At 51.7% G+C, this 13,284-nt stretch overlaps 1 protein-coding gene across 1 annotated transcript in view; it reads left to right on the plus strand.

The window, feature by feature from the left end:
• Positions 1–12,884, plus strand: part of LOC149747928 (uncharacterized) — a 28,418-nt gene extending 15,534 nt beyond the window's left edge. The window contains exons 3-5 of the mRNA XM_089921686.1: positions 11,884–12,095; positions 12,538–12,697; positions 12,813–12,884. Coding sequence (XP_089777812.1) covers positions 11,884–12,095; positions 12,538–12,697; positions 12,813–12,884 — 444 coding nt within the window. The remainder of the gene's footprint in view (positions 1–11,883; positions 12,096–12,537; positions 12,698–12,812) is intronic.
• The last annotated feature ends 400 nt before the right edge of the window (positions 12,885–13,284 follow it).

Here is a 13,284-nt window from a genome sequence, read left to right on the forward strand (position 1 = left end):
TTGCCTCAGTCTGTGCACAGCAGAAGAGGTGTGAGTGACCAGAAAGGGAGGGAGAGAGGGAGGGAGGAAGGAGAGAGGAAGGAAGGGGAGAGGGAGGAGGGGGGAGGGGGAGAGGAAGAGGAGGGGAAGGGGGAGGGAGCTCACTGCTTCTTAAAGCTTGTTATTCCAAAGACAATATGAAATAATCTGTATTTGTTCAGCATTTGAAATCAAATAAATTAGTCAAAGGCGAAAGCTAGTTATTAGAGAAAAGGTGATTGTCAACATTCTCTGGGAGAGGAAAGGTGTTTGTGAGTCACAGCAGCACATACAGCCAGGAAGGCACCGAGACCGTGTGTTGTATCTGAACTGAGGGGTCAGCACAGGCAGTAAAATGCACAGTAAAGTCCCTGGGTCATGAGATAAAGCCCATTCTGGGTGGAGGAAGCAGCCTGAACAGAGACACAGGAGAGCACAGTGCGCGTGTGCATGTGTGTGTTCACGTATGTGTGTGTTGAGCTGCACGTGACTGGTGTTGCCAACACATATGACACTGGAAGGAAAGGAGTGGGGAACGCAGTGGAGAAGAAGGCAGGTCCAGCCACAGGCTTCGCACGCCAGTCTGATGGATTGAATTACATCATCAAGGTCAGTGTTAAAAAGTGCGGTGAGGCCTGACCCCTCTCTAAATTGGAGGAGAGCTGTGCTCGCCCTCCCCTGGAAAAGGCACATATGCATGTTAGCACAGACGCACGGCATCCAGCACACAGCACAGATACCTATACACTCACAAGTAAACCAGCAATTGAAAGTCCGCCCCCACCCCGGGGCGGAGGGACAGTGGGGAACAGCTCATCAAACTTTTCACTCCAGGGGGAGTGTGGAAGGTGAGTTGGCATGGGAAAACCCGGAGAAGGATCTCACGGTGGCCAGGAGAACTCCCCAACACAATCAGCACCATGAAAATGCAATACAGCCTCATCCCCCAGCCGCCATCCACTCCTGAAAAACAGGAAACACCTCATGCTTATCCCGTGGCTCAGGAAACAGGAACCACCTTAAGTAGAATAGAAGTGAAAGACCTGTGGCCTCCTCCACCAGGACAGCCCGGGGGCTGGATGGAGCTGATAAGAAACAGTATGGCAACTGGGCAAACCAGACCCAGAACGGGGGAGAGAATGAAGGGCAGCACAGAAAGTTCAAGGAAGACGCAGTCTGGAAGGTCCAAGCTCAAGGGACAGAAGGAAACCCCAGCAGGGCCCCCAGGTTAAGAGGACTGATTGCAGGGCCTTCCCTGGACGTCCAGTGGTTAAGACTCCATGCTTCCACTGCAGGGGGCACGGGTTTGATCCCTGGTCGGGGGACTAAGTTCCTGCATGATGCATGAAGTGGCCAAAAAATAGAAGAGGATTGATTGCAATAGGCCAGGAGAGAGCAGATGGATGGAGCTAGGAAGGTGTAGTGGGAAGGAAGGGAACTTAATAATAGGATGAGGTATTGGGGTAAAGTTGTCAGGACTTGGCTTTCAGGGAAAATATCTACCTGGGTGCAGAGGGCAAAGTGACTGGTAGATGCCATGCAGAAAGGGGAGGTCAGGGTGATACTGCCAGACAGTGACTGAGCAAATGTGCATTTGTAAGATATTCTGGGGACACTCTGGGTGTACCCAGGACAAAGACCTGTCACCCTCCCCACTGTCTCCTGTGATTTCAGAGACATCCCTGGCTGCCCATTGTCTGCTTCCTTCCTGACCCATCTTCCTCTCCCTGGCTATTAAGTGCTGGGATTCCTAAGGCTTGTTCCTGCTAATTCTTTTCTTCTCATCCTGAACTCTCTCCCTGAGAAATCTCATCTGTGACCCCAACTCCAGTCAGCCTTCAACTGAAGATGAATTTCAGATTCTTATCTCCAGCCCAGACCCCTTTGATGAGCTCAACATCCATCTGTGTCTCTAACTGCATTTCCACTTGGACATCGTAACTCAAATTCAAGATAAAAGGAATAAACTCCACCTCCCCTTCCAGACCGTCTTCCAGGGCTCTCTGAGTTGGTCCCCAGCACCAGCATCAATACAGCTCTGCAGCCCAGCGAGGGCTCCTCTTACAGCCTCACGTCCGATCTGTCTTCAGAGTCTGCTTCTCTCCCGCATATCTCTGGAATTCACCCATTTCTCTCCATCTTCACTGCCGCCACTCTTGTCCATCAAGGCCTCCTCAAGGCCACTGCCCACCCTCCTGACTGCTCACTCCACACCACTTTGTTCCTTTCTATACCACCCGGGGTGCCACGGCCAGAGTGGTTTTAGGGGACATGAATTGCTTGTCCCTCCACATCCACGTTCTAGACCCTTCCAAACAGCGACCCAGATGCCCAGCCACGCTCGAGGGTCGGCGGGATGGACCCCGTAGACCAACGTGCATTTTGCCCACAAGGATTCTTTCAAGTCAGGCGTGCATCCAAAGACAGATCAACTGAGATTATTTAATCTAGATTCTGGGACTTTTTGAAAATTCTCCAGGAAGCAGAATTTTTCTTCCCCACTGGCCAAGAAAACAGAGCTTGTACCCAGATGGCCATCTTTGAACAAGCCGTCGTCTCCCTTCCTCCCTCCATCAGGATCCTGGAAAGAACTCCAAGGAGCCGAGCCCAGGGTACAACACAAACCAGGCCACACTGTTGCAGCCTAGATGGAGCCTTCCTCAAGTTACATGAACCAACAAGCTCACCCACTCGGATTTCCTAAACCAGTTTGATGCAGGTTTTCTGTAAAATAGAGCGAAAGCATCTAAATGTTGTAGTTAACATGTCATGAGCCTCTGGGCAAAAGTGCTTCAGGAGCATCTCATGACTCCTTTTCTTCGCATAAAACCCAAAGACCCTTAACCCAACCTCCAAGGCCCTGGCTGGTCTGGCCGTTTTCCTTCCAGACGCTTCTCAACCGACTCTGCACTCTGCTCTCTGACGCCCCCTGCACTGAACCGACTTCAGGCTCCTTGTCACTTTCCTGCAACCTAACGTCTTTGCACTTAATTCTTCATCTGGGATGCTCTGCCTTCTCTCAGCCTTTCATGAAGCTACTCTTATTCTCCATCAGCCCCCAGGTCATTCATCTTTTGCTCCAGGGAGGAGGGCATAGTCAAATTCCTGTTACATGCTTTCTAGGTCGTCGGCACATTTTTGGATTGGGTTGTTTGTTTTTTTGTTATTGAGCTGCATGAGCTGCTTGTAAATTTTGGAGATTAATCCTTTGTCAGTTGCTTCATTTGCAAATATTTTCTCCCATTCTGAGGGTTGTCTTTTGGTCTTGTTTATGGTTTCCTTTGCTGTGCAAAAGCTTTGAAGTTTCATTAGGTCGCATTTGTTTATTTTTGTTTTCATTTCCATTTCTCTAGGAGGTGTGTCAAAAAGGATCTTGCTGTGATTTATGTCATAGAGTGTTCTGCCTATGTTTTCCTCTAAGAGTTTGAAGATATACAGATTGCCAACAAACACATGAAAGAATGCTCAACGTCATTAATCATTAGAGAAACGCAAATCCAAACTACAATGAGATATCATCTCACACCGGTCAGAATGGCCATTATAAAAAAGTCTAGAAACAATAAATGCTGGAGAGGGTGTGGAGAAAAGGGAACACTCTTGCACTGCTGGTGGGAATGTGAATTGGTACAGCCACTATGGAGAACAGTATGGAGGTTCCTTAAAAAACTACAAATAGAACTACCATAGGACCCAGCAATCCCACTACTGGGCATATACCCTGAGAAAACCAAAATTCAAAAAGAGCCATGTACCAAAACATTCATTTCAGCTCTATTTACAATAGCCAGGACATGGAAACAACCTAAGTGTCCATCATCGGATGAATGGATAAAGAAGATGTGGCACATATATACAATGGAATATTACTCAGCCATAAAAAGAAACGAAATTGAGTTATTTGTAGTGAGGTGGATGGACCTAGAGTCTGTCATACAGAGTGAAGTAATTCAGAAAGAGAAAGACAAATACCATATGCTAACACATATATATGGAATCTAAGAAAAAGAAAATGTCATGAAGAACCTAGGGGTAAGATGGGAATAAAGACACAGACCTACTAGGGAATGGACTTGAGGACACGGGGAGGGGGAAGGGTAAGCTGGGACAAAGTGAGAGAGTAGCATGGACATATAAACACTACCAAACGTAAGGTAGATAGCTAGTGGGAAGCAGCCGCATAGCACAGGGAGATCAGCTCGGTGCTTTGTGACCGCCTGGAGGGGTGGGATAGGGAGGGTGGGAGGGAGGGAGACGCAAGAGGGAAGAGATATGGGGACATATGTATATGTGTAACTGATTCACTTTGTTATAAAGCAGAAACTAACACACCACTGTAAAGCAATTATACTCCAATGAAGATGTTAAAAAAAAAATTCCTATTACACGCTTTCCTAGAATTGTGGTCCTTTCCTTCAAAACGTTTGCCGCAGTAGCTAATTCAACATCACGTACTGTGGTTATCTGATTGTCTGCCCCTGCACTCACCAGCAAACTGTGTGAGTGATGGAGGCTGTCCGTTTCTGCTCACAACTGCATCCCTAGTACCTGCCACAGGGGCACATAGAAGGTCCTCAAAAATGCCTGTGGGGTGGCTGGATGGATGGACTGACGGATGGAAGGATAAACGGTCAGCTAGCTCTGGAGGTAGAATCAGAGACAAGAGCAGCAAGAAGTTTCTGGCTTGCGTTACTAGATGGAGTCTTTTACTGAGCTGCAGGGAGAGAAAGCTGGGCAGGGAGGTAGGGGGAACACCAGGTAAATTGAAAGCCAGGAGACAGAGGCCATGGTCCCCCTGATCACTGCAGGAAGTGCTGTTTTATCTCTCACTGTCTCGGAAGAAACACTCCGACCTTTTCAACCAGCCATTGTCTTTGTTCCCCAAAAGCCAAATATCTACCTTAATCCACTTCCTGCGCCCCCCGGTCCCCTGAGCACCTCCTGGCCCCATCCCCATGTGGTCCTCCTTTCTGGACGCCCACACAGCCTGCACATACTTCAGTCCTGACCACCACTGATGAGGCTGGTCTTCCCCACACGGAGCAAGCTCTCTGAAACCCAAACAAGAAATGTTTATCAGTGCATTGATGTTTAATAAAGAGAATGTGAAAATCTAGCGTGTCCACCAATGAATTGCTAAAAACAGTGTTTCTGATTAAGAGGAAAAGGACAAATTGCAAACCTTGGCTTTTTTTTTTCTTTCTTCTGCAGTACACGGGCCTCTCACTGCTGTGGCCTTTCCCGTTGCAGAGCACAGGCTCCGGACGCTCAGGCTCAGCGGCCATGGCTCACGGGCCCAGCCGCTCCGCGTTATGTGGGATCTTCCCGGACCGGGGCACGAACCCGTGTCCCCTGCATCGGCAGGCGGACTCTCAACCACTGCGCCACCAGGGAAGCCCTATATGAATATTTATTAAATGAGCTGAACAACTCACCCTGGTTCCCAGGGGCCGCCGATGGATCCAGCTTCTCTGTAAATTTCAAGAATGCCCTTATTTTGTTTAATTATCAGGAGTTAAACTAGAAAGGGGACAATAGGGTAAATCTCTTTCTGATTGTCCCAAACCTATCCCAAGAGTCCTGTGAGCCAGCAGGACACTCCCAGGATACTGACCCTCACATTCGTCCTTCATCTCCCTAAAGTGGGGGCGAGATGAGCTGAACTCCTTGATACAACAGCAAGTTCACCCAAGTCCAGAAAACTGAGATTTCTTTCCTGTGAGGCAGCCCTAAACCTCCCAGGGAATTACAGAACTCGGTACTGGCCCAGCCTGGCTGCCCACACCCCCCATTCTGGACACACCACAGTTTCACTGGTACCAGCTCACACAGCCAACTGTTAACTTGGGGTGACTTTTCAAAATAATTGTTCATCACAGTCATGATGAAATAATGTAGAGTTGAACATTGTTCTTAGCCCTGCAACAGTGCCAAAAGCTAAAAAAGACAGCACTATCCCCATCGGGAGTGCTGAAGCTGAGAGAGGTCTCATTTTAATCAATAGAATTTGGACACATTGAGAGTGAGAAACCATTTGAGTAGATCACATATCAGATTTAATGATGGCAAATTCATTGAGAAAGTGAGCAGATTGAGAAAGCAGCTCCATTTGTCAAATCCTGGTTGCACTGCACCCAGAGACTGTCTGCAGACACAAGAGTTTGGCAGAAATCACCTGAAGCATCCTGTGGGAATCAGTTGACTTATGATACAGAGCAGTGTACAGTCATCTTTATTTCTAAGTTATGTATTTCACATCCTTTCTATCAGAAAGATTTTAGACACACACATACATGCATATGCACAGACACACAGACACACACACACACACACACACACACACACGTATATTTTCCTGGAGAACCAGTTGCTCCCGGCCCCATCCCCCAGCCCTCCCTCCCTCCCCACCTCCCACATACTCTTTCCTCTTCTAAAAATAAGTTTCCTGGTATCAGAGCAGGGAGAAATCCCAGCCGAGTTTCGATGATCTTGGGTGAAGGAGTCATTGTCTTGCTTTGGCAATCTTCCAGAGACAGAGCCTTCCCTATTTAACTTTTTTCAAAATGTTCCTGGGCCTGAGAGGGTCCCTGGCGGCTAGCTGCAATGCTTTATTAAAATTTCAGAAAAGAGCATTATTTCTGCATTTTGTCAAAGTATGGATTTATAGGAAGTAGCTCTAAAGCGGTAACTGGTTGTGTTTCTGAAGCAGATTCCATGACATTTATATCCAAGCAATGCTGGCTTTTGAAGTAGTTACCTCGGCAAGGCCCTCACTTACAGCAGTCTTGTTTCCAGAGCTTAAAACATGTCTGGAATCTCCCCACACACACTTTCCGGACGTGACTTCAGGACGGTGTGTGAACCACCAAGGTAACCCAGTCTTATTTCTGGATTTTCACCAAAAAGTATACTATCCAGCATTATCGTTCACTTTACCCCAAAAGTTCCAAACAAATTCTGCCTGATTGTAGAAGGAAAAATCCAATTTCAGAATTAAAATTTTGACACCGTGGAGCAAGACAGCATGAAGTAGGAAGAGAGACATTTTCTATCTAAGACATATTGTGCTGGCCACATAGCCAGAAGAAAGTGTTCTTTCTTTTCCAAAAGAATTCCCAGAGAGTTTTGAGCTACAAAGTGTGTGACACCCTAAGGCGACTGGTGGTTTGGGAGGCACTGTGGGGACCTACGTGCTGGCATAAACTCCTAACGTCCTTCTGCACCTGGAACACAGGGACCCCAGGGGCCTGGCTCACAGGCAGTCGTCCACGCTTCCCCCAGAGCTGCCACAGGAGCAGGGTCAGAGTCGGCACTTCCACCAGCTCCCACCCCCCGCCCGGTTGTCCCCCTTTCTGAGGTGTGATAACCATGTAATTACAGCACCTCCTGCCTGCGTGGCTCCAGACTCCAGCTCGGGTTTCAGAGTAAAGGGTCAGTTCTCTGAAGCTCGCTGTGCTCCAGGCCTTGTGTGGGGCTGGGGCACCAGGAGCATGAAGGTGCACAGGTCCCTGGTGGGACCATGGGTGGGGAGGGTGACCGTGCCCAGGCCCTTCCACCTACTCCTGGGACCCTGGTGCCCCTGCAGTTAGGAGCTCTGGACTGTCATCTGACAGGTGTCAGCCGTGGACACTCACTCTGCCCTCTGATCCAGGAGCAACCTGAGGTCTCCTGCTGGGCCCGAGCAGCACCTTGGCCGAGGAAACCAGAACAGAAGCAGAGCAGATGGGCCAGCCACATGCAGACGCAGCATCCCTCTGCGGCCTGGAAAGAGGCGCTGACGTCACTCGAGCTCACCAGCTCTTGAAGCAGCCCCATGCCAGTGGTCATCTCTCCAGGGAGGGAGGGATGCACACGGGCAGCGATGGAGTGTTGCTTCTGAGCGCATGTGTGCTGGAGCACACGTGTGTGCACATGCGTGTGCGGGAGAGAGGGGGCTCTGTGTTGCTGCTGGGGGGCCTCACAGACATCCTCTGCGGCGGCCTGCGCAATCCCACAGCAAAGGCCGGGAGAGCGGGCTGTGGCCTGGGAAGGAGAAGATGGGCAGTGCACTGGGCTGGTCAGGGCCTGTTGCAGGGGCCAGGGAGGCTCGGGCCCACCTGCCCAAAGACGGGCTCAGGACCGGGGGCAGACACACCTGGGCGTCCTTGGTTGGGGTGTGGAAGGAATGGAAACCTCAGTGATGTAAACACAAGTGATGAAGCACAGGTGGGTCATGGCGGTCCTACCCTGGCATGTTCTCCACCTGCCCATCTTACACCCGCCAGTTCTGGCCAGGCTCAGAGCAGGTGCATAGCCGGACGCTGGGCTTCTCCGTTTGCCCTTGGATTCCTGACCCTGAGATGCAGGGGAGGAAGGCCTTTCCCCCATGAATGTCAATTTTTCTTCAGACCGTTGGATCCCTTTCATGTGCTCCCTGGGATCGAGCATAAACCCTGGGCCACTGGTGGTGTCGGGGGCACATAGATGAATCCCTCAGACATTCAGGGAGAAGAGAAAGGTTTGCAGGGTGTAAACAACTTCAAATACACGAAAGCTGAGAAATTGTTCCCCCTCACTGTGAAGTTAATGGAAAGTCTGCACAGCCTTGCCCAGAGGACAAAAAAGACTTCAAGGTGCCTCACTGGAAATACACCGAATGAAATGCAGAGTTATGATAAAGTTTTACAGAAATACACCGTCTGTGTGAGCCAAAAACTCACAAAATGAATGCAGTATTTTCAAATCACTATCTGGTGGTCGGATAGTCTAATGGGAATTAATGGCAACCTTTAAGGTTAGGATGAGAGAGAATCATGTTAGAAGCAGTTAAGAAAGTTGAAATTCACAGTATTCATATGGTACTGACTGTGTGTCAGGAACTTTGAAAATCCCAGGGTGTCAGAGATAAACACAGTGCAATCAGTGCCCCAAGGAAGTGGCAGTCTGGTTAGACCAGGGCACTGATGTCGGAGGATGTCTCCTAAACCGTTTAATGGGGATGTCGTCAGCGTGATGCCAGGCGGGAGTTAGCGCCATACCAGCCCCCCAGTTCAGCTCCAAGCCTGGACCTAGGAGTGGGAGAAGGGCTGGGTGGCCGTGCAGAATGTCCCGGGCTGTGTCACTTATATCACAAGCACTTTGTGTGTGATCCTGAGTCACCTGCACTTGCCTCATGTAAACCCATATTTTCTCACAGGTTTCCCTTCTCCTTCTGTGACTTATCATTTAAAACACCTGTTACATGAGTCAGCTCGGGCTGCCGTAACAAAAAGACTGGGCAGCTTAAACGACAGACATTTATTCTCACAGTCTGGAGGCTGGACGTCCAGGGTCAAGGTACCTGGTAAAGGCTCCCCTCCTGGCCTGCAGATGGCCGTCTTCTCCACATGTCCTTGCATGACCTCTTCCTTGTGTGGAGAGAGAGACTCTCTGGTGTCTCCTCCTATGAGGACACTAACACTCTTGGATCAGGGACCCACTCATATGACCTCATTTAACCCCTATTACTTCCTTAGAAACCCCATCTCCAAAGACAGCCACAGTGGGTGTTAGGGCTTCAACATATGAATACGAATTTCGGAAGCATACAAATCTTAAGTCCCTAACACTCGTGCAAAATAAGTAGATGGAGTAAAGGACGTATTTTCCTTTTGCAGAATGAGTCATTCCTTTAAAGTTCTGAGTTAAAGAATCCCTCCTAAGATGCTATACCAGGGGGACCCTCCCGACAGTTAACTTAGATGCCCACAGTATGTCTTCTCACAAAATTGCCTTAACAACACTTATTTTCATCTGGGTGTGTTATACTACAGTAAAAGTTATACTTGTACACTGTTTTACAGTTTTACAAAGGATAAGCTCATATATCTTGACAGGTTTAAAGCTTAAAGCAAGCATATGTAGTTTGCTTCTCCGTTTTTTCCAGGGAGAAGCTGAGGTTGGAAGCGCGTCTCCAAGGATGTTGGGCTCTTTAGCAGCAGGGCAGGTACCCGAGTCTAGGGTCTGAACCCCATGCTGTTCTGCTCTGTGGTTCCAGCACATTTGTCAGGAATATTCACATGTCAGCAGAGGTGGAGGCTGCGATTCCATGTGACGATATGATGACTGTTGCTAAGAGGAAACGTTCCAAATAGGTGTTCAGTCTCAGGACATGAAGGACCTTGTTCTTTGGGAGACGTCTGTGTGGCTCTGATCTGATGGAAATGAGCAGGGATCCCACAGGGGTCGGGAAGGCGGCCAGGTGTCCCTCGGGTGGCCTGTGGTCCCAGAGACTGGTTGGACGTCTGGTGGTTTCACGATAAACAAAGAGCTCTTTCAAAAACGGTGCTTGTAGACCCAAACGTCTACCACATCCCCAAAGGGAGAGGCCGCAGAGCCCTGAGACAGGGCAGAACGGCTGAGACCAGGGTTTATCTGGCCACTTTCAGAGCCCACGCCGCCCTCTTCACGCGGCAGGCGACAACAGCTGTGGACCCCCGTCCACCTGAGACGGCCGACTGCTCGGCATGCCCACTGCTGCTGCTGTCGAGTGGGATCCATCTTCCACTCGCGGACATCCCTCCATCATGTGCACGAAGGGGCACATCTCCGAGAGACTGGGCATTTCCCGATGGCAGGAGCCTGTCCTCGGTGGTTCTTTTTGTCTTCTCGTCTCTTCCTTTGGCAGAGGGGCTCTGGATTGACTCTCCGACCCTGGACGCCCAGTAAAGGGCTTTCTTAGGCAGGCCTGCTGACTGGACATGGGCCTTGGGCCCCCACTCTCTCGGCTCTTCCTCATGGGCCAGCCACCTGAGACCCGGCTCCATGCACTGCTGGTTCCTGTGGATACAGCACACTGAGAGCACACAGCGGAAGGGAGCATCACCACGTTCAATGGCACCTCTGCTGATAACGGCACAGGCGATGCAGGGCTCGGGGGTCACTGTGACAGTGGAGCTCAGGGTGGGACCGGGAGGCGCGGGTGTGATTCTGGATTCTTCTGGGGCCCATTGACTGGCAATGGCCAAACTGGCTAATTTCTATGAGCCTTACCCACTTCATGGTTCAGTTTCTCCAGGAGTTACATGAAGAAAGAAAGGACCTAATCTTACTGATCAACTTCTTTTTTTCCAGGCGTGGTGCTCAACATTCCACCAAAGATTCCCCTTTCAAAGCCTTGAAGGAAGTGCCAGGGACTGTTCTTAGAGATGAAAAAACATCCAGGAAAGTCCCATCTGTTCTTCCCAAGAAAGACTGAAAATCCCCGGTTCAATAGATGCGTTTTTATTACCCGACACCGTCACTGTGTGCCGGCCTGTTTCTGTCCTGTGCTGGTTCTTAGAGGGTTAGAGCCAACACCAGCGGTGCCTGGCCCGTGGACGGAGCATGCTGCGCGCTGTCTTCTCATCCGGAGGCTGGGTGGTCCCTGCCGCCGCTTCTTCTGTCCTTCTACTTCCTTGTTACGTTTTATGCAGAAGCAGGCTCTTCTCTCTGGAGATGGGACATAATAATAATAATAATAGCAAGTAGAAGCAAAGCACAGTCAGGGACTCAGAGCTCGCCCCGGTGTGGAGCCAGGACTCAGGTCCAGGCAGGCTCACGTTCAAGTCCCGAGGGTCCAGCCTCCTCCTGTCCAGCTGGAGCCCAGCAGGAAGACCCTCCCGCAGGCTCGGCCTCACTCCGGGACTGTGCACCGTGGTTCACTTCTCTCAAGGTCTGGTGCCTCTCCTGGTGCAAAGGTTCAACTGCGCGCAAATCCTGGAGATTAACCTTGCGGTGTGAGGGGCCCCAGACGCTCCGCGACGCTGAGCTCTTAGAGAACGCATCACCGCCTGGTCGCTCGCACTCGGGGGGGCACCAGCTCACTGCACACAGCCCTGGAGGGGCCCTCACGCTCACCCCTGTTAGATCCATGACAGAAGCTCCACGGAGCGGCTGTTGCCTGGACGTGCCCGACAGTCCCCTCTCTTCTGGGGCCGGGCCACCCGCTGTGTCTGCGTCAGAACCTACGGCCCCTCCAGAGCTGGCAAGTGCGAGGCCGGTGGGGGCATCGTGCTCTTCAGAGCTGCTGAGGGTCTCTGGGAGTGGGTTCCCAGTGGGTCTGGACTGCAGGAGGTCAGGTAACGCTGCGAGATCCCTCCTGGGGCCGTGCCCTTGTCCGCAGGGCTTGCTGATCACCAAGGAAGAGGGGTCGGCGACAAGCCAACCCTTCTCCACCCGCAGGTCCCCTCCCGCCCAGTCCAGAGGAAGTGACTAGTGTTTCAGCCTGCACTGCGACTGGGAGCTGGGCTCGCCCCCTCCCCAGGGGCCCTGGCTGCCCTCCAAGGAGCTTAAAGCCGGCGCCCCCGGTCACCTCGGCCTTCCGTCTCATTACCTCCCTTCCAGCGTCGGGAGAGGACAGGGGTCATCCACACCCCGGGACGCACGAGCCACTCCAACCACCAAGCTGCAGAGAAGGGCACCTCTGGGATCCAACCCCGCCTCCCAAATAAGGGCGATGCGGCCACAGAACCGGCTGGGTGCTGCTGTCGTTACTCCGCTAGCCCCCTGCACTTCATCCAGGCTCCACGGGGCGCTGTCACAGGGTGCAGGGGAGGAGCCATGCCCCGAGGGAGGATGTGCACGGGAGGCCTCGCCGGGACCTCGTGCGCACACAAGGCTGCGGGGTGCCAGCGCCCATGGCCACGTCCTGCTGCCCGGTCCAGGCCGGTCAGTGGCCGCGGTCTGAGCCTTGAGGTCGGAGTCCGGCTCCCGTTGGCTTGTCCTCTCACTAGGACGAGGGTTTGCACGTTCGGTCTTCCGCTCTCCCCCTGCGTCTGGCGGCCTTTCCCTCTCAGGACCTCTGTGAGAACCGAGTCAGGTTATGTGCACGGAAGGGTTTTGGGGGCGATACGTCCTCCAAAGCATAGACGTATCAGGCTCTTGTCAGGGGAAACCCACCCTAAGGAACAAGCGGCCTGTCATCCCTCCTCGAGGTGGCCCTGCCTTCCCCGCACCCCGTTCTCTTCCTTCCAGCCTGCAGGGCCAGGCTGGGGAAGGGACGCGGGGCTCCGTCAGCTCTGCCAGACCCCACGCGCCTCCCGTGAGGCCCTGAGGCTTTCACAGGGGTGAAGAGGCCAGTGGGCTTTGCGGCCGGAGGATATGACCCCACCCACTGGTGGGGTCATCACCGCTCCCGGGACTCTTCCGCCGGTGTTCTCGAGCAAACGGAGAACGTGTGCCACAGGACAAAGCAGCAGTTGCATGGGCACCTCACGTTCTAGAAAGTTCTCTATTCCTAAACATGCTCATGCACGTCATGCTGGGTGA

Source organism: Delphinapterus leucas, chromosome 12 (assembly GCF_059928025.1).
Source record: "Delphinapterus leucas isolate spDelLeu-1000000601 "Yukka" chromosome 12, BTC_Dleu_Yukka2, whole genome shotgun sequence".
NCBI classification, from domain to species: domain Eukaryota; kingdom Metazoa; phylum Chordata; class Mammalia; order Artiodactyla; family Monodontidae; genus Delphinapterus; species Delphinapterus leucas.